Raw genomic sequence first — 26159 nt, 5'->3', positions numbered from 1 at the left:
CAAAATTCATGAGTTTTGTGTGTTTTAGACCATGTTAGAAAACGGGTGAGATCTCACCTCTTCACCTAAAATATATTTTTGGTGTAAATTTATGACAAAAATAAATGGTACCATTAATGATATCATGACTGTTCTCGTTCATGTCTGATTTACATCTAATGAAAAAGTTTAGAAGAATTTTCTTATTCTTTCTGGCATGTTTTTATCTTTCCAGTACTCCCGCTCTAATGGTCCCAGATGTGTTGGCTTTGACTCTCTCAAGTTCTTAGATGGTATAACATCTTCAACGCCTCCTTCATATCTTACTTTATAAGTGTCATCGTTTGTGTTATAGCCAAGTATTTCAATAACCACTCCTCGCTTTGCTTCGTCAATGGTTTCAGCAAGTTTGCCATTACTACTTTCAACTAATTTGTGACGAGGGTAAAACGCAATAGAGTCGTCAGCAGCTTTTATAAGATATCCATTACCTTGCGTAGAGTCTACGATATAATAGTTTCTACTTAACCTTAAACGTTTCTTTGTCAACGGTTTGTCGTCAAGAACTACACGAACTTTTGTACCAGGAATGAGGGTAAATTGTGTTGAATTTCTGATATTTTGTGTTTGGCTTCGTTTCTTTTGTATATACTTTTCTTCTTGTTGTTGTGTCATTGAATTTGGTGTATGTCCTGTTGTAGAATGTGTTGAGGAATTATATACTTCGAGAAAGTGTTTCATTGTTTCTTCGGTAAAGTCTCGCTCTTGGTTTAAATCTCTGAGCGTTCTTATGAAGCGGTTAATGATGCCGAGTATGTTATGGTTATGGTCTTCAGTAGTGTAGTGAGTTATGTTATGCTTAATGAGAAATTCTGTGATTTCATTGCTGAGGTATGCACTGTCTTGGTCTGATGTTAAAGTACTTGGGCTATGTTCTGCTACAAACTTTTGTAAAACTCTTAACACTTCACGAGTTCCTTTATTTTTCATTATATACGCAAAAGCTTTGCGAGTGTTAACATTAATGAAGATGAGGAATGGGTTATGTCCTCCTTTTCTGCTTTGAATGAGTGTGTCAAATTGGTATGCGTCAGGAGCGTTGGAGTAAATTGGTAAAAAGTAGTCGTAAGGGTTTATTTTTGTTTGATGTACAACATTTTTGTCAAAGAACCTTTTCACTTCAGCTCTGTTAGTAAATCCCCAACTTTTTGCAGCTTCATTGAACTTCTTAAATGACCTCCATGGATGTTGTTCGAATACTTCTTTCAAGCTCATTTATGTAAAGTTAAAGATTTTATTCAAGACGGTAAGCCCGCAAAGCAGGCTCAAGCGCGTTCATTGAACGCGGTACCATGCAAATACAGTCACAAATGGTGGCATATAATCTGCACCCGAGCCTGTTGGATTTGTTGTGAAAGTGTGTGAATGATTTCCTCCTGGTTCAGTTGGTCGAAAAGTCTTTTTTGCTGAATTGTTATAAGATGGAGATAAAACATCATTGCCAGCTTCATACTCTGAGTTGTATAATGGATGGTCTCTTAATGAGTGGCTATGGTCGCCAGAAAAGTTTGTAGTTCCTGTATGAGTGTGCGGTGGAAGGTTTGCTTCAGTAATTTTCTTCGAACCTCCTGTTTGCTTTGAAGAGTTAGCACAGTATAAGAATTTGTCTACAATCTGCTGCCATGTACCAAAACCTAAAACTGTTGCTGGATTTGTTGAGTTCATTGACGTATAAATAGAGCCTATAGGATATAATGTTTCAAGAATCTGAGTCTTTAATGTTTGAAGCTCTGTTTTGTCTGCTTTCTTGTCTAACATTGTTGGTAGTTCATATGCTTCAAAGTTTCTGGCATGATCTTCGATATTCCTGCAACTCTTATCTAAATTGTTAAGAGTATCTTTTACGCTTGTACTCGGATTCTCTAAAGGTGCACTTGAACCAAGGTCAAAGTTCAATATTATGTCGTCTGCTCTAACAGTAGCGAAGGATTTATGTGTATGGTTCTTGTCGGCTTTACTATTTAATGTAGCTTGAAGTTCATTTATATCGGAGATATTGTGTTTATGTTCTTTATCTGCTTTTTCGGCTAATTTCTCTTCTATCTCATTTATTTCAAGTTCATGCCTACCACCACCTCCCGAAGAAGTATTTTTCTTCAGCTCTTGAAGAACGTCCACTTCGCCATCTTTGGTGTCAATAATGAGACTTTGAGTTAAAACCTTTCCTGTCTTAATGGATGTTTGTAAAACTTCTTCTTCACCGTGTTCGGGGTCATGGTCGTCATCATATCTTGTGAAATCAGAGATGTTGTCATACATTAAGCATATCTGTCTCAAAAGTTCTGCTATTTGAAACTGGAACGAAAGATATACAGAACTTTCATCATCTCCTAAAGTCAAGTCTGCTTTCTTAAGTATTTCTTGAATGTATGCAATGAGAACAGAGTACCTTGGAAAATATTCGAACAATATTTCATTAGCTGTTGGTTTTGGTGGTTCTTCTGGAGTTTCTGCATCTCTTGACTTCAATGCTCTTGCTCTCAAAGACCTAAATGTTAGAGCACCGGGTTTTACAAAGGACTTTATAAATGCTTTAATAGTTCCTGGTAAGTTATTGTTAGCATTAAGTAAGTTCCTTATGCTTCCATCATGTACGTCCATAGCACTATGTAAAAAATCTATACTTTTCTTGTAGTCAGCAATAGACTGACTGTGATTTTTTAAAGATTTGTCAATACCTTTAAGCCAATCTTCATGCATGTCTGATACTGAGCCAAGAATATCATTTGCTTCCTTTAGTGTATTTTGTGCTTCTCGTAAAGTATCCAATCCCGTACGTGCATTGTTTGCTATACGTCTTACAGTATCTATTTGACTCCTTGTTTCTTGCATCCAACCAGATAAAGTTTTAATAGTATCCGAACCATTTGAAATGAAGTTCAAAGCATTTTTAACGTCATTTAAAACTTCTTCACCAAGTACCGCCCATATCTTTCCGATTTGGTATTGAAGAACTCCATATGAAGCAGCTGTTAAACCAGTATTTATAAGGTCCCATATCCATGATTTAGCAGTTTTTCCATCCTTTCCATCCTTTCCATCCAAACCGTTTTCGCCTTGAGGTCCTTGTATTCCTTGTATTCCTTGTATTCCTTGTGGTCCTTGAGGTCCGGTGTCACCCTTCTCTCCTTTCAGTTCATCTTTATGTTCGTTATAATATTCTAATGTCATAAGGTGTACATCATTACTGCTACCAGCAACGCCGAGAATTTGTTTCTCATTCATGACTAAATTCTTTAGGCATTTAATGTTGTCGTCAAATCGAAAGCTCTTTAACAATTCAATGAGAACATTCAGTACTTTCACTAATGAGGCATCTACTGTAGAATTTATATATTGCACCGTTCCATCATTTATAATAGGAACTTTACTTATTGTAATGAATGGGTCATAAGTGTTAAAAGTATCGAAATCAATGACTTTTTTAGTTTTTCCATCGTCAATGACTAAATCATTGCCTTCAATGGTTAAAGTTGAGTTTTCGTTTACTAGTTCATGTGCTCTTCTTGCTTCATTTGTTTCATACGCATATGCAGCAATAGTCATATTTTAATGAGAATAAAATGTTGTTCTATTTGCAAAGTACAGACCCAAACGAATACGGGACAGTAAAGCTACAAACAAACTTAGGTCTTCAGAATGAAGCGCTTGCTTTCAGAGTTGTTGACTTTAATACTATTGCTTCATTCGTTATAACTGACGAAACAGATTTCATGGAGTTTGAAATAGATGGAAAGAAGCACGAAATAAGATTTCACAATAATGTAGAATATAAGATGGAAACATTAGCTGGAGTGTTAAATGCTCTCATAAATACTACAATAAACAAGGATAACGAAGAAAACTTAATGAATGTTAAACTTATTGCAGGAGTTTTGAAGTTCAGTTATGCGAAGGAGTTTAAGATAACACGAATGAGTCATAGAGTACAACTTCTTTTGGGTGCATACCATATGACATTTCCTTTGAAAAGTGTTGACAAAACGATTGAGATGAAATCTGTTCCATACGTATGTTATGGTAATTGTTTGTACATTGAGTCTAAAATAGCTAATGTCACAGGTATTTCAGGAGTTAATAGTAAAGGTTCAGTAGAATATAAGTCTTTCTGTTATGCAGTCAATTCAATGTTCATTCCAAACGTTCCTGTCATAGCAACTCATTTAGGTAAATGGGTTCGCATTAGTCCTCATAATTTGAAAGACATGCAATTCAGACTTGTTGACTTTCAAGGAGAGCCTGTAGAACTGAAGGCACCAGTGCGAATGACTGTTGAAGTTGACTTTTTAGAAAATATTAAATGCAACAGCTTACAAGAGAACTCAGAGCTAAAAATATAAAGTATGAATGTTATGTATTAGGTCATGAACTTTGGTTGTTGCTGTTTGATGAAACAAATGAGTTAGTTATGTCAGTCAAGAGAACAGAAAAATATTGTGTTAGTGAAAACTGCACCAAGTCAATAAGATTAGGTTTGCATTATGAAGATGAGTTCGATACTGTTGAAGAAGTTTTGGATAGATATTACAAATTGCTAACTTGAAATTTTTTTGACTGACGGCACAAAGCGCCAAGACCGAAGGTCCTGACTGCTTTAATTTACTAAAACATATTTCAAACAAAGCTTATAGTAAGTAGATAGTTTTGTATACTCGTTCGAATATTTATACTTAAACTCAACTCCTGTAGTTCCTGGTGTTTCAATGATGCGGATGTTACCTATTTTCATGAATAGTGGAGTTTGACCACAGCATTCGATTTCAGGGTCGAGATAGTCAATGACACATTGTTTCCCTGTTATTCGTGAGATAACATTTTCAAGGTCCTCCTTTGTTAGAATTATTTGGTTCTTGCTTATAAGATTTGTCAAAAGCTTCTTATCGTCTTTGAGTAAAATTGTTTGGTATAACTGAAGAAGGTAATGGTCTACGTTATCTGAAGGATTTGTTTGAACATTTGTGTAAGGGTTGTCGTTGGCTTCTCTTGAAAGAATTTGGTCCAGTGGTGGATACTCTAACTTAACATCTGATGTAGCGTTAGCGTTTGAAGCTGAGTTTAAATTCACGGATTTCAGTTCTGGTTCTTTTTCTTTCAAACACTCTGAACTATAGTTCTTTATGACAATATTGTTTGTCGTTCGTGAGTCAACATTTGATGTTGGTTCAATTGGAACATTAACGGCACCAGCTAAGATGGATTTGCTTCTCATTTCATATAGAATAAAAACCTTTTATATGTATGAAATGAACAATATACTCGACAAGGGTTTGAATGTAAAGCTAACGAATGAAAATATTGTTGAATTCACTTAGACAGGTGCTGTGTATAAAGATGTAGAACTACTGAACAAAAGAGCTAAGGGAAGAAGCAGGAACATGAACAAAGGGTGGAAGCCTATAAAAATTTATGTCAATGATGGCTCAGGAGGTTCAAACATAAAGTATGCAGAAAGTTATAGAGTTTATGCTCTCAAAGGTGAAAAGCCTTCATTTAAGAACAGCTATTCTAACGCATATCCTCAAAAGCTAACGGATGGGGAAGTGGATGATATGAATGACAGCAAAAATATTAACAGAAATGGCGACAGAGATGCATGGAATTTGTTTACCATCAGTCAATTGAAGGTTAAACTTTAAAACAATGTTGGTCGTTTCCATGGAATATTTTTGACTTTAATGGTATTAGTCATGATATGAATCTCAAGGTATGAACGAGGAGAGATGAGAGACTTATATGCTTCCCAAATTTCTTCAAAAGGTAATGTTATACCTGACTGTTTCCAAATGAGTTCAATATCATAGCGTGAGAAACCTTGAAAGATAATGAAGTCAGTTATGAGACGTTTTATGTTTAAAGCTAAAAACCTCCATGTTTGCATAAGTATTGCTACAGTTAAATGGTAATGTCTGACTTTAGTTATGATGTTAGCTAATGGTGAGTCTGGTTTTGACACTAAACCTTTTCCGGCGAAGTCGTCACAAACGAGCAGAGTGTTTGAAGGATATTTTTTGAAGGGGTATTTTGAAAGTTTTGACAGAATGTAGTTTGTCAGTCGTTTCATATCGTAAACTCCTGAGTACTGACGTAAGTGGTGTTTGTCAATAATTCTTTCCATCTCCTCAGAAGTCTTTTGCATTCCTGACTGTATAAATTCAACGATGGCATAATATTTCCTCTTACGTCGAATGTAACGTTGAAGAAATTCAATGAGTTCACTGTCTGGAACTTTAACGACAGAGGCTTGAACTTTTGACATAAATGTTTTCGCTGTTGAGTCCATAGAGTCTGAAGTTGCTGATATAATGATTTGGTCATAATATGAGTCATTTCCTAAACGTTCTGTTATGAGTATATGACGAATGAGATTAAATGTCTTACCTGAACCCATCTTTCCACAATAGAAATACACACCATTTGAACAGAATTCATAATCTTTGCTGAAAGGAAGAATAAGAGAAGAGTTAAGTTTGTCTGTAGTTTCATTCATGTCTTCATCTACATCATGTATTAAATGCTTCATTTTATCTCCATTAAAAATGCAAGTCAGAAATATTCAGAACATAGCACCGAGTCTAACTGACAAGAGTATAAAGATATACTATGAACATGTTATGATGAAACCAACCAAAATTCAAGAAAGTCAGTATACTTATGAATATCCAAGACACTGGGTAGAGTATGTAGGAGGTGAGAAAGCTATTGAAATCAGACAGGTTCGAAGTATTCCAGCAGGAAGAACAATATTATTGAAGAACTTTAATGTTTTGAGATATAATGATGAAACAAAGAAGCAAGATAGTTTCCCTGTTGCTGTGTATGTGAACCTAGACACAGGAGATGACATGAAAGTTTTTAACACAAAGCTTCAAACGGTAGTGAGAGAACAACTGACTGCGGAAGGGCATCCATTACCTTCAGAAGTTACCATAGCATATAATTTTGAAACAAACTCAATAGATTTTAAAGTCATCTCTGCAAAGAAGTCAGGTTTTACATTTAATGAAGCAGATGTATATTCGAATGAAAACTTCAAAGCTATTGCATGGTTAGATAATGACGATTGCTTTAAGAAAATATTTAAATTCAGTGACTCAAAGATGTCAATAGATGACCTTCGTGGAATGTTACCATCGACGTTTACAGTTGAAGGTCAGCAGGATTGCTTACAAGATTGTCAATTGGTGGCGTTTGGTCTCGTGAGAACATTGTTATAAAATCCAGTATAAGTGAATTTGCTGAAGAATCTATATTATGTCTTTCAAACTACATGTATTCGCCACCGAAGCATTATAGTATAACAAACTTTGTCAGTAAGTTTAACATAAGACTTGTCGAACCTTCTTCAATGAAAGATGTTGTGCTACCTAAAGATGGAAAGGATGGACTCATTATTGAGATGATTTTAATTGCATATTAAATGAGCTTGTTCTTGAAGGTCATTCATGATGAAATAACTGTTGTAGAAGATGTTAGCAATTGTTCAGATATTTTATTGAGAATAGATGAGATAAGAAAGAAGTTAGATAGACCGCAAAGCGGTGAGGGCGAAGCCCGTGAGAACGCTTATGTTTCATTGACTTTCTCCAGTAACGAGAACTTTTATGAGATAATATTGAAGAGAGATGATTTTAATATGGTGTAAATGGTAGCTTGGGCAGCTTTAGGCGCAATGGGAACAAAAGCATTAGCATTTGGAGCAAAAGCACTTGGAGCTTATGACGCAGTAAATAAAATGAGTGGAGGAAGGGTTTCGAAGACATTAGATGCAAATAAAGGGAAGATTGGAGGCTGGGTTGCAAAGAAGTTAAGATTAAATAAAATAGGGCTCATAAATAAAGCATCCAATTTGGTTGCGACTGAGTCAGAAAATGCTTTAGGAAAGGACGATGAGTTTGCAAAACACGCAAAAGACTTTAATGACCAGATGAAAGGTAAAACAATGCATTTAAATAGAGTCGATGGAACTAAAGAAAATGTTTCTTCTCCACTAGTAGTTCTTCCATACGGACCTTATGGAATGTATGGAAACCCTTACGAAAGACCATTTGACCCATTGACTGGTGGAAGTAACTGGTATCATTACGGACGAAGAAGAAAGACAGTCAAGTTGGAGACAGACGTGAAGAAAGCAACTAAAAAGAAACCAAGGAAGAGAGTTATAAAGCAATGAATTCAACAGGGTGAAAAAAGAGGTGAGATCTCACCACTTCACCTAAATTTATTTTTGTGCTATGTTTTCATACGTGTGAGGGTGGTGAGATCATTTATTTTTTATTTTATTTTTAAGTTTATTTTTATATAAATGACGAAAACTATTGAGATAACAAACTACAACGGTCATGAGTTCAAGAATTTGTTCTTCGTTCCTCGTGAAAATACATTCTATCAGATACGAGGGAGAAAGGGTAAAGTTAGTTTGAGCGTTTATGACAACAAACATAATGGGAGATATATAAAAGCAATAGATACAAACGGTAAGCGTGTTTCATTAGCTTTGTCAAAACTTACTAACATTTATTTTGACAGTGACTTTGACTCTGACGATTGGAGTGACAGCAGCGATACTGAAGAATATGAACTATTGTGTGAAGCACAGCAATGGGAAGCGCTGCAATACTTTTGTAAATGAGAACATTAGTGGGAACGTTAGTGAGAACGTTTATTTTTCATTAGTGAAGTCGTTAGTGAAGTCATTAGTGAAGTCATTTATGTGTCAGATGGTTTTGTAAATATTTAAGGTTAAGTTGGGTAAGGTGGAACGCAGTGCCGCCGTACCCAAGTTATGTATACTAACTTCCGTCGCTTATTATATAATTATTTCACATATTAATTAATTTATACCCACCAATAAAATCTTTGATAACTCAGTGATTCTGAATCTACACCGGCCAGAGATTCATATTTCGACGGTGACTTCACTTCCTTGGTTGTGCATGAAAAATAGCGTGACTTCACTTTTGACAAAAAGTGACGCTATTTCTGATGGTTTTGTCATTTATTTGTCAGATTTATAAATGGATAATAATGCTGTAAATCAGATATTAATTAAAAATATTTAAGATTTATGTTCGAATTGAAAAGCAAAATGATATTTTTTTTAATTGAAAAACGTTAATATCTGATATTTTGAAGTTTTTAATATTTGTTAGTATCTTAAATTATTGAATGCATACGTTTTTTATGTTCTCAATTTTAAAAAAATTGTGAAGAATTTAGTTTTTTGGAGATGGATGTTTAATATTTGTGAGTGAGAATGCAAGCAGGAGTTTGGTACTTTAAGGCTAGGTTGAGATAGATTTCCCATTATATTATCTGTGAATATATTGTTTGAAAATTCAAGATATAAAAATATATTATCAAAAAATTTTATATTTTTAAATACAATAGGGTGGAAGTATAGTACGATGAGATAGCAATGATATATTTTATAATGGGAGGTAATCTGAAGATAAGTAGCAAATTTTATGCGATTTTGATTGGGAGTTGGAGGGTGTGAGCACTATAGCATGTAATAGTATCTCACACCCTCCAATTCTTCCTATGGCGCCGAAAAATTTTTGGTGAAGTGCGACGACATTCACCAAAAATTTTCGGCGCCATATAGAGAACTCTAGTCTGCGAGGTACTGATTCTATCTATGTACCTCGCAGACCATAGTTCTCAGCCAAAATGTCAAAAATTTCGGAAATTCGAAATAATTTTTTTGAGAAAAAATTAACCGTTATTGCCAAAAATCTAAAAAACTCACAATTTTTTTTAAATTGATAACCCTCAAACCGTTTCCAATCAATAATTTGAGAGTCTATATGATAATTAAAAGTTAAAACATTCAAGTATTTAAGTATTTCTTTAAAATATTAAGTTTTTATTTTTCCAATAAAATTCTAATATCAATATTTTTATTTAACGATTATTTTATTTATATTTTTATGTTTTTTTAAGAAAAAATATTGTTAGGGTTTTATGGATTTTCAATTAATATACAAGATAATTCATGAATGTATATATTTCCAAGTTTTTAAGGATGCAACACTTTACATTTGTAAACTGTCAAAAGTGAAGTCACGCTATTTTTCATGCATTACATTAATTAATTTATACCCACCAATAAAATCTTTGATAACTCAGTGATTCTGAATCTACACCGGCCAGAGATTCATATTTCGTTGCCAAATCGCGAAAATATTCATTATTGACAAAGTTATATCTATAATAGTATTGAACTAAAATATGGTTTTGAAAATTTAATATAATAAAATTATTTTGAAGTTAAATGTAAAGTTCTGGTAAGGAGTTAAATTAAGAAAGAATAATTGAGTAATTGAGTGATATTTGATAAGTTAGGGAGAAAATTTCACATACATTGAAGTAAATATATGTTATTGCAAGAGTTAGGATGAGTCTATGACTGAGGTAAGGATGAGTCTATGACTGAGGTAAGGATGAGTCTATGACTGAGGTAAGGATGAGTCTATGACTGAGGTAAGGATGAGTCTATGACTGAGGTAAGGATGAGTCTATGACTGAGGTAAGGATGAGTCTATGACTGAGGTAAGGATGAGTCAATGACTGAGGTAAGGATGAGTCTATGACTGAGGTAAGGATGAGTCTATGACTGAGGTAAGGATGAGTCTATGACTGAGGTAAGGATGAGTCTATGACTGAGGTAAGGATGAGTCTATGACTGAGGTAAGGATGAGTCTATGACTGAGGTAAGGATGAGTCTATGACTGAGGTAAGGATGAGTCTATGACTGAGGTAAGGATGAGTCTATGACTGAGGTAAGGATGAGTCAATGACCGAGGTAAGGATGAGTCTATGACTGAGGTAAGGATGAGTCTATGACTGAGGTAAGGATGAGTCTATGACTGAGGTAAGGATGAGTCTATGACTGAGGTAAGGATGAGTCTATGACTGAGGTAAGGATGAGTCAATGACTGAGGTAAGGATGAGTCTATGACTGAGGTAAGGATGAGTCTATGACTGAGGTAAGGATGAGTCTATGACTGAGGTAAGGATGAGTCTATGACTGAGGTAAGGATGAGTCTATGACTGAGGTAAGGATGAGTCAATGACTGAGGTAAGGATGAGTCTATGACTGAGGTAAGGATGAGTCTATGACTGAGGTAAGGATGAGTCAATGACTGAGGTAAGGATGAGTCTATGACTGAGGTAAGGATCATTCCATTCCACATATATCACAACACCTACACCTTACACAACCCACAAATCATCTCCAAATTTCTTTTCAGAACTTCTTTTAAATGAGCATTTTTCAATCAACAAACATCCCTTCTTTTGCCCGCACAAAAGGTTTCAGATGTTATATTGTTCCAGAAACTCATGAAACAAAGTTCTAAATGAAAATCCACGGAATGAGCTTGTTCAATAGCATTATCAATAAAAAGAAATCTATGGTATCGCCCGCACAATACCAAAAGATTCCATTTTGTAATGAATGATTACTATGATCCAAGGATGGTTCCGTAGACTTGAAAATTTTAAATTGGAGGTTTAATTCAAATTTGGCGGGCTTTTGGTCGTAGATTAATTTAACTAATATGAATTTGGATTGTGCTTTCCTTATTGATGTAATGATATTTTCACTAATAAAAATGAAATATACACAAGAAAAAAATTATTCAAAAATTATCATTGCATTTTATTTGAAGAAATTTTGAAAACACATCATACACATACTATAAATGAATATTATCATCTTAATTTTAATAAATTTCATTTACTTGGAAAGATGCAAGATCATCTTGTACTTACTCTTCGATTTATTCCATGTAACTTCGCAGGTAATAATGGCGCACTTACCTCTATTTTGGATTTTTATAGTTTCCCTCAAAACACATTCTATGGACTTACGCTCGTATCGCGTTAAAAAATGTCATTAAATCTTAAAATTTTATACAATTGAATGACATATAAAATTTACTCTCATACTTTTAATGATGTTGTCCTGTAATAAACAGAAATTCATCAAAAGTGACAGCTCTCAATTTTTTGACATTTGTAAATTCTAAATTGAATGAGAAAAATGAAATAATACTAAGCATAATACAATATTCTAGATTTAATTATAATTAGGAAAAAGTTAGTTTTGAGAGTACTTTTCATAGGCATATAGAATGAAATCTTCTGAAAAATAATATCACATAAACTCATATTATTTTCTAATATATAACTATTTTATATAAAAATCAAATTCAATGATCTTAAAAGCGAAGGATAAACCTCAAAATTTACGAATATAATGAGTGGGAATATAATGCTTATCTATCATAAAACCATATGAAATATCAATTTTTGCTTTACGCTTAATTTTTGACGACAATTAGCAAAAAATGTTAAATGTTAACACTCAGTCCATTTGAATATGAAAAATAAAATTGACTTTGATTAAATGTTTTTATTTATCATGCAATTCTTCTTGCGACCAAAGATTTGAATAAAAGTTCAAAAAATAAGATAGCTTAAAAAATAATATACGGTAGTGTTTACTAATAGATGAATAGTATATAAATTCCATTAAAATGGATTTGATCCAAAAAAATATATAAAATTTGATCATAAATAAAATCGTTTTAAATTACTTCTTCATTTAAATTATAACAATTATTTTTGGTTTTATATTTTTTTGGATCAAATCCATTTTAATAGAATTTATATACTATTCATCTATTAGTAAACACTACCGTATATTATTTTTTAAGCTATCTTATTTTTTGAACTTTTATTCAAATCTTTGGTCGCAAGAAGAATTGCATGATAAATAAAAACATTTAATCAAAGTCAATTTTATTTTTCATATTCAAATGGACTGAGTGTTAACATTTAACATTTTTTGCTAATTGTCGTCAAAAATTAAGCGTAAAGCAAAAATTGATATTTCATATGGTTTTATGATAGATAAGCATTATATTCCCACTCATTATATTCGTAAATTTTGAGGTTTATCCTTCGCTTTTAAGATCATTGAATTTGATTTTTATATAAAATAGTTATATATTAGAAAATAATATGAGTTTATGTGATATTATTTTTCAGAAGATTTTGTGTTCTTCTTCAAAATTTTATTTTTTTATTAAAAAGAATCTTTACAAAATATACATTTACTTTAATTAATATTTAAAAACGTGCTCTATCAAAAGTTCCAAAAATTCAATATTTTAGCTTTTCTGAGGTGTCACTTTGATGAATTTCTGTTTACAACAGTCCAAATCGGTAATACACCCAAATCATACAAACAATCCTACTTCAAGTTTTTTTTCAAAATTTTTGTTTATCTTTTGTATCGATTCCGCTATTTCATTCATCATTGGAAAGAGATAATGCTATAAATGCTTTGTATTAACAATAAATTTAATTTGTGTAGAATCATGAAGGTTTCAAATTTCGATGTGCTTTGAAAGTTATATCGAAATGATTGATATTATGTACATTAGATATTATGATCATACATTGACTAAATTAATTGTTATTATGATTGAAACTTATTCCAGAACAAATGAACTTTTATTATTTATAGCAAGTATAATAGAAATTTAATTAATACTCAAACCAAATGGGAAATATAGAAGTGGTCAATTCTTTTTTATCCAAAAATACTCCTAGAATTTACAACAATATAATATACATTTAATTAGAACAAAACATGAAGAAATCTATATGAATACAATAGTGGATACATGTTATCACCATGAATCAAAAGCATTTTCTTCGCACATATAAAAATTTTGCGCAAACCTTTCAAACACATAAAAGAGCTGATCCTTCTCGCTAATAATTTCTGGTGTTGCAATTTCTAATTCGTTTTCATGCTGTTCTGGTTCAGGCTCCGAGCTAGGAGAATCTGGCCTGATAGGAAGCTGACGAAGAAGAATGTTCCATCGATTTTTGATAGCCGCATCTGTTCTCTTATTGAAGAATTTGGATATTTTGACCCACTTTGGACCAAATTGATTATGCTTTTCAATCAGCAAATTATCTTCTTCACGACTCCAAGGATCTCTATTTATGTCTGGAGAGAGGTATTTTGTGTACCTTTCACGGCACTGTCTAACATTACGGCCTTCCATTAATTGAGCAATAACTTCCCAATTATTATCTCCGTAAATCTGAACAAGCGACATCAGTTGCTGATCCTCTTTGGATGTAAATTGTGTTTTTGGATGTGGCTTTCCAATAGAGCCTAAACTTCTCTTGCTAAGGTTGGTAAGAATCATTATTTGAAAAATGAATATTAACAAAAATAGAAACTTTACTTTTGAATTCAATTTTTTTAAGTTCCCAATTTTTGAATTGTCCTTTCAAAATAAACCGCAAAAAGTCTCAGAAAATTGAGAACAATATTATATTGATAACTTTATATTATTTTGAGAGTTAAGAAATCAATCTTCTTTAACTGACATATTTCGGTATACGCATTAAAATAGATAAATAGTCGAATGTCATTTCCCCTTTTGAAAAATTGAGACTATAATCATTTCAAAATACATAAATAGCAGCAATAAATACGGAATCAAGAAAAACATATGATCATCGATTTTTACTTTTGATAGTGATTTTCTGAAAAAGGAGATCCAATAAGGACCTATCAATTAAATGCATATTTTAAATTTTATTTTTTGATATTAAGGGTGCACCCTTATGTACGTTTATTTGAGGGGAGGAGGATTACCCTCTCAATTTTGAGGGATTCGTTAGTTTATTTTCTCGATGAATATGCAATAAAATTTGATTTTTACCTTATCAATATACTTCATATAATATACACATGTTCATGTAAAAACCTTTTTCCAAAATTCTCAGGAATTAAGGGATTTTTGAATTTTAAGAATTTTTTTTGAATTTTTTCGAAAAAAAATATTTTCAGAACAGCCTTAACGGCTAAGATTTAGGAACAATGTTAAGTATCAAAAAGAAAGGAGGTCTGATATAGACAACATATATTAAGGGTTTCGTTTTGCGAAAAAAAACGTATAATACGCAATTTCGCTAAAAAAACATTTAGCTAGCAATTTCGATCTTTGACTCCACTCAAGACGTCACTTTTTTAATTTTGCGGTATCATATTTTTGGAAAATCTTTATGAATATTATATAAAAAGTCTCTTTAATATCTATATTTCATATTTTTATCGATTTTTAAAGTTTTTGCGAAAAGTATTCAATTATTTTTGCTATTTGGTCGGGTAAATGTCAGATTTGCGACATTTTCTGATATGATATTCAGATTCTACGTTGATAATAATGCTTATAGAACCCTCTTGCTATTGTGTCAAAATTGCGAAACCGATAGCAAAAATATCTCGCAATATCAAAATTGAGATATTGAGTGAATTATGCATTATAGAGATTAAAAATCTGATTTGTGAAAACATCTCATCAGTTTCTAGCTAATTCAAAAATCTTTACTATCTTATTCGATTAAAATGAAAAGGGAATAGTTTCATTATGCTTTAAATGACAACCTTATAATATAATCATAGTTTTCGCTCAATATGCAGCATTTTTTTTCGAAATCTATGGTCAATGTCCTAAATACTGATTGCTTTGCATTCATATCTCTTACATTTTCTATACCCACATCACTATTCATTGCTATTCCTATCTTTTTCATTTTTGTTTGTTTCTCATAATTTCTCAAAAAACACGATAACTTGATATTTGTAAATATCATACTTTATAACGTAAATAAGAACTTGACCTATTAAGAAAAGCAGTAATGAAAAGAAAATTTGAAATTCATAAAAATTACAAGTTTCTGATGACAATTAGCTTAATTAAACCAGGTACAAGATTATATAATTGTATTTTCTATCCAATTATCCATATAATATCTTATCCAGAAAAAATAACTTGATCAATACCAAATGATTTTTTAACTAGTAAATAAAGTATTTTCTTTACACACACATTGTATATCATAGTTTTTTTTTTGGTTTCGCAAAACATCCAAAAACAAATATGCTATAAAAGTGACAATTTTAGCAAAACGAAACCCTTACATATATCGTTGAAGGTTGAAAAAATCTCTAATATTTGAGCCTAAAATTTCAAATTTTAATTTTTTGAAAAAAGAGGCCACCCGTATGTACGTTTATTTGAGAGGAGGATTATATTTTTGAAAGGGTGAAACATTATGAATATGTTAATTATATAATAATATGTATTATTATAAAAAAGAAAAAATAAAGCACGTTAAAATTTTTCTTTCTTGATTTTTTACAAAATCTACTTAGAATTATGCAAAATATGACTAAATAATTATAAATTTCAAGTTAAATTTTAATTTTGATAAATAATTTAAATTTCAAAATATCAAGTTCAGTTCGACTATGTATGTAGTAATTCCTCAATAAAGTGCCAAAACCCTATTAAAATATATGAACATTTTCAACATTTTAATGTTTTTATTTAAAAATTTGACGGAATATGAGCTTCAAACAATTATTATGTAAATAAAAATAATTAAATATATGTATTTATTCGTATTACAACCGTAGTAAGTCGATTCTTCCTTTCTTCTACTGAGGTTTGAATTTGATTTCGAATTGTAAAGAGATTCAAAGGGAAAATACTAGCGGATAAAAACTACCTCCATGAAAGGGTCATAATGGACTCAAGTTGTATTTTTTGATATTTTTTGCTTTTCGAGCCTAAATAGGTAGCCAAGATAATGCCTAAAATAAGGTTCTAAATTCTGAAGTTTACATGATCCTCTCGTGTGCACCCTTAACAAAAAATGTTTTGAATTAGCGACAAATTCAAAGTATCAATATTGCTTAATGTGACAGAATACTTATAATTAGCCAGAAGTGGCATCTTTTTTTTCAATGATTTCAATTTTTTAATGGGGAGAAGCTTCCTAAACTTTTTAATCCCATAAATATGGTCATTATCTGGAATAAAGAGTTAAGCGTCATATGTCACTTTTTGTACTAAGGAAACATCGACTTTATGCGTTATGACTTTTCGATGAGGAAACAAGTGTTCACGTATTATAAACTTCCTTATTCCAATAAACCGACCCTAAACATAATTAATTCTAAGCATGATAATGGTCTCTTTTCTATGATAACCAAATCAATTTGGTTATCATAGTAAAGCACCAAAAACTGGAATAGGAATCGGCAATATGGAATCATGAAGCAACTCGGATAAAATAAATATGGAACATTCATACATCCATTCCCTATTTTTAACCATATTATATTTTCAAACAAAATTCTCGTACTATTTTCAATAAAATTTGCATAACCTTGTTATTACTCTTAGGCGAAAGATGATTTTAATGTTAATTTTATAGAAGAACTTTTAATGCATAATAAAATAACCATTTCCTATAAATTTAGACTTAAAACGGTGACAATAAACAAGCTTTAGTCTAGAAATTAATTTTCTACTACTATAAATGCATCTTTATCTTTAATTAGAAAAAAATTTATCAATTTTATTATCCAGATGAAAAAAGAAGTGACATATGATATTTTATCTAATTTAAAATCTTTTATTGATTGTTTTTAAAAACTTTGCATTTTGTATGAGTATTTCATGTTTAAATCAGTATAAATACGCAAAATACTTATGAAATTCCAGCTGTTATTCAGTACTATTCATTTTTCAGCAATCATTAACTGTGGAAGAGTATGGCAAACGTTCGATAATGATCATGTATACTCAGATCATCAAGAATGAATTAAAGTCAATGCAGGGAAATGGATAATCCGATTAAAAACCCCAAAAAGGAAAAAGATATTATATGAACGTCTCACAAATGGTTAGTACTAAGCTCTTTCCTGATGATTGAATATTCTTTCATATTTTTGTATATTGTAAGGGATTTTCTCCCCAAATATATAATACCTTCCTTATAAACGATCTACTTTCTTTGAATACAAGTATAATTTTACATTTTAGGAAAAAAATTTATTTTTTCAAATTTATCTTATAACAATAGAGATTTATATATGTGTGTGTCAATATAGGCTTTAGTGGTATAAAATTGAGTAGATTTTGTTTTATTTTGAGTAAAAAATTCAAAAAATACTACCTCATTTTGCGTGCAAAGGAATAGTCAGAGCTATTTAATAACATTTTACGAATGAACTATGGAATTACTATAACTTTTGAAGAAATTTCAAAGTTAATAGAAGATTGTATTTTAGAAATCAGCTGAAAGAATGATGTGCATGCATCAAGCGTTAAAGTATCCTAATCAGAATATAGTAATATACAATGATTAGCAAAGCAGATTTGAATCGGCAAGAAGAGTTGCTTAAAAAATCAGTTGAGTCTTCTCTAGTTTCCACACTGCCTATTCCTGTTTAAGTGCGGTTATTCCTATTCCAGTTTTTGGTGCTTTACTATGATAACCAAATTGATTTGGTTATCATAGAAAAGAGACCATTATCATGCTTAGAATTAATTATGTTTAGGGTCGGTTTATTGGAATAAGGAAGTTTATAATACGTGAACACTTGTTTCCTCATCGAAAAGTCATAACGCATAAAGTCGATGTTTCCTTAGTACAAAAAGTGACATATGACGCTTAACTCTTTATTCCAGATAATGACCATATTTATGGGATTAAAAAGTTTAGGAAGCTTCTCCCCAATTCTTTAATTATTCACAGAAGTAATTATACAATTAATAGCACATCTTATTTAATGTATTCCAACGGGCGCAATCCGTCTCAATTTTGAAGGCAAATAAAAACGCTATCTGTTTTAATATATACTTGGATCATCACCTATTTCATTATGTTCTATTTTTATACTTTTTGGCATAAAAAAATTGAATTTATCCCATCATGATTTTTTTTTAAAGGGACGAACTTTAAATTGAACGGTCAATTTAAAGCAAGTATTCAATCTTTTGGTCAATTTAAAGCAATCATATATGTAGTTTGTTTTAAAGGCTTGATCAATAGCATATGATCAGTACTCGTTGAGTATGTTATGATGTTAAGAGATAATGGATAGTACATTTTAATATTGAAATTGAATTTGGATTATTATGCAATATTCTATAATATATATTATGATGATCATAATAATGTGTTGTATGTGATGACACTTAAGTATCATTGATATTTTTTAATTATTGAAAAAGTTAGTAAATAATATTTCTTAATGTGGTGTTCTATTTCGTGAATTCAATAATCACTGTTTTAGAATTTATAAGTATAAGCTGAAAATGATAAGCTTAGAATGACAAGCTGATGATGCCGGGATAAAAAATAATAATCTGTCAAAATGCTCATTTTAATATAAGAAGGTTAGGAAATGGACTTTGACCTTGAGAAAAAGCCCATCTTCTAACTTTCAGACGAATTTTGGTTAACATTGCGAGTGTCTGCTGCAAATCTCTGCTGAAGCAGCAGGCACTCGCAATTGTAGGCCATGGCAATTGTATTTATAGTGTTAGAATACAATTGCCATGACTTTTGTGTAATCATTTGATCTTCCTGGAAGGAGTTGCAATGGAAGCCAAACCCCACTCCATCCAGTATCAGAAAGCCAGGAAGGAAGTCTTAACCTTGAGAAAGGGCTTCCTTCTAGGCTTTCTGTGTTACATTGGATCATAATCTGTAGAGAAGGGAGTATTTGCAGATTCTGGCCTCTTATAAGGCCAGATCTTCGTATTTCATGCTTCCCAGGGCCGGATTTCTCTCCTGCCGCCATAGATCAGGACGGCATTTGAGAAAGCCGGCCCTGAGTAATGTAAGCGAGGCTCTGGCCTCTACTGAGGCCAGAGACTGTGATATTACGTCTTTCAGGGCCGAGTTTCTGCGAGAATGTCTATCATGTGGATGATCATCGCAAAACTCGGCCCTGAGGATGAATTTTGCAGGCTCTGGCCTCAGTAGGAGCCAGAGCTTGGTATTGTAGGATTCCCAAGGCCGGATTCCGCTCCTGCCGCCCGGGATAAGGGCTGCATTTGAGAAAGCCGGCCCTGGGTATTTAAAACGAAGCCCTGGCCTTTGCTGGGGCCAGAGCCTGTATCTGTATGTCTTTCAGGGCCGAGTTCTTGCGAGACCGTCGACATGATCGACGATCATCGCAAAACTCGGCCCTGAGGATTGTTTTTGAAAGCTCTGGCCACTGCTAAGGCCAGAGCTTCGTATGGGCACTCTCTCGGAGCTGGATTCCTCTCCGGCCGCCCTGAATCAGGGCGGGCTTTGAGGAAACCGGCCCCGAGGATGGTTTGCGAAGCTCTGGCCTTAGCAATGGCCAGAGCTTGTGATTTTAATGAAGAGCCAAGTTCCTCTCGGATCGTGCCTAATGAGGACGACCGTCGAGGAACTTGGCTCTGAGGAGATGAATTGTGAGCTCTGGCCTCGATGAAGGCCAGAGTTTTGAATGGAATGTTTTGATGGGATGAGCCAATGCTCAGTAAGCTGTCCCATCAAAACATTCGATTAAAAATTGAATTAAAAATTATCGTAATCATTGAAAAATTACAACAATATTTTTGAATAATATTATTATATAATAAGAATTGAATAAATTTCTCACAAAATTAAATAAAAATTTCCAAAAAATATTAGAAAATTTTAAAAATTATTGAAAAAATAACAAATTTGATAAGAAAATTAAGGATTAGAGAAATTTAAGAAATATAGAAAATGGTTATTTATTATTGAAATGGGAAATTGATGATATTTGAGGAGTTTTATACAGAATGTGATATTTATAATTAAAAGAAATGAAGATATTCAAGAAAGGAGTTTACAAATGCAGGGTAAAGGAACAATACTCTGTATTTGTAAACTCCTTTCTTGAATTGAAATTCAATGAATCACATTCAAGTGAAAAAGTGCAAGCTATTCGAGAAAGGAGTTTACAAATGCAGGGTAAAGGAACAATACTCTGCATTTGTAAACTCCTTTCTTGAATTGAAATTCAATGAATCACATTCAAGTGAAAAAGTGCAAGCTATTCGAGAAAGGAGTTTACAATGCAGGGTAAAGGAACAATACTCTGTATTTGTAAACTCCTTTCTTGAATTGAAATTCAATGAATCACATTCAAGTGAAAAAGTGCAAGCTACTCAAGAAAGGAGTTTACAAATGCAGGGTAAAGGAACAATACTCTGCATTTGTAAACTCCTTTCTTGAATTGAAATTCAATGAATCACATTCAAGTGAAAAAGTTCGAGTTTTCCTAATTTACACATATAAATCCAATATAATAGCAATATCACACTAAGCACAAATGTAATCTCAATCAAAACACATTATCTTCATAAATGTTAACAAATTTTTCTATTCACACATGTCTAATCATAAATAATTAAGTCTATTCATCATTTATCGTCTAATCAAATATAATTTACATTCTCATTGATAATTCTTATATAAAAATAACATAGATTATATTTCAAATGAGACTCTTAGAGCTTTTCTTATTTTAACATTGTAATAATATAGAATAGCATATAGATATATATGTAATAACGTATATATATGCCTATTTCTCTCATGTTTCGAAATGCAATGTGATATTGCACTCACTTTTTATAGAAATCTACCATACTCATAGGAATGATGACATATACATTTGTCTATCTATCTACGTTGTAAAAACCTTCATTAGCCCTAAAGGTCAGGTGTGTGGGGGTTCCAGGCACTTTGTGCCCTCTACCCCCGAAGATGTTTAGTATAAATGAAGTTTTTATTCGGAAAATTGTTAGTCTTCTGGTGTGAATTCGGAGGACTCTTCTTGAATAGAGTCTTGTATTTCCTCCTCCTCTTCTTCCTCCTCCATTGCTTCTGGGAAGAAGCCTTCTTCTGGGTCGAAAACATTATATAATGTGTAATTGAATGACACATTATATCTTTCTTTGAGTTCGCTCCTGACAAAGAACTTAGTTCCAGGAATACAGAAGACTTCTGTGCGTTGGAAAAGCTGATGTCCTGGAACGAATTTGGCAATTAGAGACTTCTTTTTTCCGAATTGTTCAGGAGTTTTCATGACGACAGTAACAACATCTCCATCTGCGAGGTCTTGTTGTTGTTCGAAAAGGTAAAGAGCAATGATATGAATGGTTGCTGCGTTGAATTCGCGAAAGTCGAATTCAAATTGTGTTGTCGTATAACATTCAAACCATTTTGTACAGTTGTCTCCGAACTCGTCAACGTATTCATCTTCGTCATATCCGTAACTAAAGACTTGGAATTCGGCAATTCTCTTGTCGAATGACCGTTGGATGTAACGAGGAAGATTTTGACGAACTTGGTATAAAGTTCTCAACATTATAAGCTTAGTAAATGTTGGAAAATACTGAACTAAGACATCGCTAAGCTCAATTGGACTTGGAATTGTCTTAGTAAGTTCAATTGAACTAGTAATTGCTTTGTTCAGAACTTCACAGAACTGAGTATTGTATGTAGCGTCTGGTTGTGTGTTTTCTTCGGCGTCTTTGAGATTTTAGAGCAAATTTGTTGAAGAATTTCTCTTAATTCGCTGTTAGACTTTTTGGTGGTTATTCTAACCGCTGTGCCGGTTCTTGGAGGTTGTGGGGCTTTGGCTTTGGTTAGCGGTTGAGAATTGTTAATGTTTGAATTGTGGTTAACAGCGTTGGCTTCCATTAGATAAAAATGAACTGACCAAAAAGACAGATATTTAAATATTTGAGATGAACCGTTTTCGTCAACGGTAACACCCTCTATTTTTTTATTTTATTTAATAGTTACCGTTGGAAAAACGGTTTATCTCAAATATTGAATGAACTATAAACATTTTTTGTTTTCTATATATACTTTTTTGTCCAACGGTAAAACTTTTTACACAACGGTTTTTGAGAGTCGTCGCCGTTGACTTTTTTGTAGAGCACTCAAAATAGTATAACTTTGTCCGGACAAGTAAGGGTCTATAGTCGCTACAGGAAAAGTTACAGGCGTTCCAAGGAAGTATACTTTGAGAAGCCTTTTCCCCCTTATAAAATGAGATAGGACGGTTATTTTACAAAACTGACAACACTTTGACCGAGTAGTTTTTTTGTGCTGAACAAAAAGTGTCATATAAACATCTGTCAAAAACCGCTTTTTAACTTCACTTAAAATGCCACGTAAGCTACGTAAGAATATACGTAAGAGGAAGGGAGCATTGAAACATCCAATAGTAAAACTGACACCACAACAACAATTGCAACAACAAAGGATGAATGACCCCACTGTGTTGCAACAAATGTCAAGCAACCCTATGCTTTTAAACCGAGTTATTGGTACACAGAGTGGAGGTTTAAGAGCGGCACTTTTAGCGAAAATGGCAGGCTATGGTGGAGCTGCAGACGGAACAGCTTATAACCCTCAAAGTCAAATGAATTTGAGTTCACTCAAAAATCAAATAACAGATGTCAAAAAGTCAACCATAGACATACAGAAACAAATAAATGAAAATGAAAAGAAACAAGAGTTTGACAGACACACAAAGAAACTCAATGAGTTAAACATAGAGAAAAAGAAGAAAGAAGAACAACTGAAAGAACTAAGTACAGAGGAATATGCGAAAAAAGTGTCAGAAAAAGCAGCAGAAGTAGCAAAAACGGAACAAGATGTTATAAATTTGAAAAACCATACTACTCAATATAAAGTACTGAAAGATGAAGAGATAAAACAAAAAGCCATGAAGACATATATGGATAGCGATAAGTATAAAAAAGAAGTTGAAGCAAATGTAAAGGCAAAAAAAACTTTTACAGTTGCAAAACCAAACCGTACAGTATGAAAACTTAGCACAAGAAAGAAAAAATAACGACGCAGCCATGCAAAAGGCAATGAAAAGTGCAGATATTATAAAAGCTAATAATGACTGGTTAGATGCCCAAGCCAACGCTAAAGCAGCCCAACTTATAGGGTCAATAAGGACAAAAATACAAGCGGATGAAGACAGTTCAAATGAAGCTTTAATGAATGCTGACTTTAAGAATGCCTTCGAAGCTCTTCATAGTAAGGTGAAACTAGTGAACGACTTCTCATCTGGAAAGAAACTGAAGTCTGAAGGTTTCGACAAAGAGTTAAGAGAAGTAGCACAAAATATGACGAAAATAACAGATGCAGCAACGAGACAGGCAGTTCAAAGTGCCTATGACGCCGTTAGAGCAGCTGTCGTGGAAAGTCAAGAAAAAGAGTTACAACAGACCAAAACAGACCTAGTAAATGCTTTCTTAAGAATGAAAAGTCAGGTAGGACATTATGCTGCAGATGGAACATATGTGCCAGCTGGTGGAACTTATATACCACCAAACCCTCCAAGAGAAGCACCTGCACCAGGACTACCTAAAACATTTACATCGTCACATGGACACAGACACAGGCATGCACCAAAACCAACACAACAACCAACAGTTCAAAATCCAGCACCACAACAACAACCAAAACCAACAGTTCAAAACCCTGCACAACAACCAACAGTTCAAAATCCAGCACCTGCACCACAACCAAAACCAGCACAACAACCACCTCCACAACCAGCACAGCAACCAAAAGTTCAAAACCCTGCACAACAACAACCACAAACAGAGCAAGGACATAAAAGAAGTAGAGGAAACCAAGAATTCTTAAAAATGCTTAAGGAAGATTATGGTTACCCAGATACTCTTGACTTTAGTGACAGATATAAAGAAGCTATTAGAAAGTTCAAGGAAGGAAATACTGACCCGAACCTATTTAGCTTTATGGTTCAGCATCAAATCGGATATAATCTCAAACCTGGAAAATACAAGCTCGCTAGGGGATATGATTTAATAGCATATCATCCAAATGACATGGATGAATTTACTCCGAGATATTGGATGTCAGAGCTAAATGATAATTCAACTCTCTTCATGAAACGCGTAAAAAATAGAGACGGAACGAAAGAAGAAAGGTTTATGAGTCCGGATGACTTAGATAGGGAATTTGTTAAAAACGGTCTCGGAATATATGAAATGCCAGCAGATGAGGTACAAGAAACTCCACAGGAAGAAGTTCAGATACAACCAGACATGGAAGAAATAGTTCAGCAACAACAGCTAGAAGAGCCTGAAGGAAACGAACAAGTCCCTCCTTTGGAAACTAACTTCACAGAACTAGATGAAGATTTGGAACAGCCGAAAAATCTTGACCCTCAACAAGAGTATGAGGAGAATATGGAATCTTTCCAAGAGTCTAAGAAAAATTCGGCTGACATAGTAGAAGGATATCGAAAAATGTTCACCAACATACAAAAGACTCCAACATCAGATGAAAATATTCAGCATAGAATGGAAGTACTGAAAGAAAATGTACGCAAATACAATAATCCTTTTTACTTACGACCATATAACGTTCAATCTTTGGCTGAACTCGGTGAAAAATAAAAGGTTAAATTTCAACAAAACATATAGAAATGAAACATTGTTTAAAGTTCATTCAGAACCTAACCAATATGGAAACAAACCTACTTTTGTTTCTGCAGACTATGGAACTACAATGAGATGGGGTCATAAAGCTAATCCGGATAGGTGGTTCATAAACTTACAACTTCAATTCCAAGAAGTTGTAGACGCAATGGAATTGAATGGTGAACCAGATATAGCTGGTATTTTCAGCGCGGCTTTAATGCCATTGAAAGATATGAAAGATGCAGATATTTTGGACCGGTATGAAATGAACATGGCTGAGGGAAATATAACACCTGACGTTCTAGAACATTTATCTCAAAGAACTACACAGAACCATAGAAATGGTATATTTGGTGAAGAGTTTAGAAAGAAAGTTAGGAGAGAGAAGGAAGAGAACCTATTGATACATGACCTTGCAAACGAAAGTTTGCAAAATGTCATAAAAAACTTACTTTGCAGACAATGAACTGAGAAGGGATGAATATTAAGAAAACTCAAATAGACAGTACCAAATGAAATGTTAGTATTGAAAAACATGTTCCATGACAAAATAAAACCAACTACAGAAATAAATGACGCAAGACTGAAACGTTGGGTAAAAGCTTTCCCATTCACAAAAGATATTATTGGTTACATGGAAAGAAAACCAGAATGGCTACAAAAACATATATTTGGAAACGAGCTTATTCCATATGGACAAGCTATATTTGAAGAGCTTGAACCGGGAAACTCAGGAAAGAG

The 26159-nt window shown here is 33.0% G+C and overlaps 11 protein-coding genes across 11 annotated transcripts, besides 9 other annotated features; 4 read left to right on the top strand and 7 right to left on the bottom strand.

Moving 5' to 3' along the window:
* Positions 1-8675: part of a mobile genetic element that runs on past the window's edge.
* On the bottom strand, positions 254-1254 carry TVAGG3_0215210 (integrase core domain containing protein family; the record flags this gene model as incomplete). Its single annotated transcript, XM_051226785.1, has 1 exon — positions 254-1254. A coding segment is annotated over one exon (1001 nt), but the record flags the coding sequence as incomplete, so codon positions are not given.
* On the bottom strand, positions 1315-1797 carry TVAGG3_0215200 (phage tail repeat-like family; the record flags this gene model as incomplete). The annotated part of the gene is made up of 1 exon (XM_051226784.1): positions 1315-1797. One exon carries the CDS (start codon positions 1795-1797, stop codon positions 1315-1317), a length of 483 nt encoding a protein of 160 aa, XP_051111770.1.
* On the bottom strand, positions 2718-3585 carry TVAGG3_0215190 (organellar and viral DNA polymerase type B; the record flags this gene model as incomplete). Its single annotated transcript, XM_051226783.1, has 1 exon — positions 2718-3585. A coding segment is annotated over one exon (868 nt), but the record flags the coding sequence as incomplete, so codon positions are not given.
* Positions 3816-4379, top strand: TVAGG3_0215180 (uncharacterized protein; the record flags this gene model as incomplete). The annotated part of the gene is made up of 1 exon (XM_051226782.1): positions 3816-4379. The coding sequence occupies one exon, from the start codon at positions 3816-3818 to the stop codon at positions 4377-4379; it is 564 nt and encodes a 187-aa protein (XP_051111768.1).
* Positions 4670-5248, bottom strand: TVAGG3_0215170 (uncharacterized protein; the record flags this gene model as incomplete). Its single annotated transcript, XM_051226781.1, has 1 exon — positions 4670-5248. A coding segment is annotated over one exon (579 nt), but the record flags the coding sequence as incomplete, so codon positions are not given.
* On the bottom strand, positions 5672-6526 carry TVAGG3_0215160 (protein of unknown function, DUF4106 family; the record flags this gene model as incomplete). Its single annotated transcript, XM_051226780.1, has 1 exon — positions 5672-6526. The coding sequence occupies one exon, from the start codon at positions 6524-6526 to the stop codon at positions 5672-5674; it is 855 nt and encodes a 284-aa protein (XP_051111766.1).
* On the top strand, positions 6576-7174 carry TVAGG3_0215150 (uncharacterized protein; the record flags this gene model as incomplete). The annotated part of the gene is made up of 1 exon (XM_051226779.1): positions 6576-7174. A coding segment is annotated over one exon (599 nt), but the record flags the coding sequence as incomplete, so codon positions are not given.
* Positions 8219-8675: a terminal%2Cinverted (terminal inverted repeat of Maverick-1A transposon ID:TVAGG3_0215140).
* Positions 8676-12010: 3335 nt separating this feature from the next.
* Positions 12011-12047: a mobile genetic element.
* Positions 12011-12047: a terminal%2Cinverted (terminal inverted repeat of Banshee-A3 transposon ID:TVAGG3_0215130).
* A 1178-nt stretch (positions 12048-13225) lies between these two features.
* Positions 13226-13262: a mobile genetic element.
* Positions 13226-13262: a terminal%2Cinverted (terminal inverted repeat of Banshee-A3 transposon ID:TVAGG3_0215120).
* Positions 13263-13696: 434 nt separating this feature from the next.
* Positions 13697-14273, bottom strand: TVAGG3_0215110 (RNA polymerase II transcription regulator recruiting protein; the record flags this gene model as incomplete). Its single annotated transcript, XM_001295671.1, has 1 exon — positions 13743-14273. One exon carries the CDS (start codon positions 14271-14273, stop codon positions 13743-13745), a length of 531 nt encoding a protein of 176 aa, XP_001295672.1.
* A 1861-nt stretch (positions 14274-16134) lies between these two features.
* Positions 16135-16783: a mobile genetic element.
* A 121-nt stretch (positions 16784-16904) lies between these two features.
* Positions 16905-18664: a mobile genetic element.
* Positions 18665-21742: 3078 nt separating this feature from the next.
* Positions 21743-22473, bottom strand: TVAGG3_0215080 (uncharacterized protein; the record flags this gene model as incomplete). Its single annotated transcript, XM_001290425.2, has 1 exon — positions 21743-22471. A coding segment is annotated over one exon (729 nt), but the record flags the coding sequence as incomplete, so codon positions are not given.
* Positions 22474-23116: 643 nt separating this feature from the next.
* On the top strand, positions 23117-23782 carry TVAGG3_0215070 (protein of unknown function, DUF4106 family; the record flags this gene model as incomplete). Its single annotated transcript, XM_051226778.1, has 1 exon — positions 23117-23782. One exon carries the CDS (start codon positions 23117-23119, stop codon positions 23780-23782), a length of 666 nt encoding a protein of 221 aa, XP_051111764.1.
* Positions 23783-23963: 181 nt separating this feature from the next.
* Positions 23964-25383, top strand: TVAGG3_0215060 (protein of unknown function, DUF4106 family; the record flags this gene model as incomplete). Its single annotated transcript, XM_051226777.1, has 1 exon — positions 23964-25383. A coding segment is annotated over one exon (1420 nt), but the record flags the coding sequence as incomplete, so codon positions are not given.
* Positions 25384-25449: 66 nt separating this feature from the next.
* Positions 25450-26159: part of a mobile genetic element that runs on past the window's edge.

The sequence above is a fragment of the Trichomonas vaginalis genome, chromosome IV (assembly GCF_026262505.1).
Source record: "Trichomonas vaginalis G3 chromosome IV, whole genome shotgun sequence".
NCBI classification, from domain to species: domain Eukaryota; phylum Parabasalia; order Trichomonadida; family Trichomonadidae; genus Trichomonas; species Trichomonas vaginalis.
The sequence above is the reverse complement of the archived record's forward strand: the minus strand, read 5'-3'. Positions and strand labels throughout refer to the sequence as shown.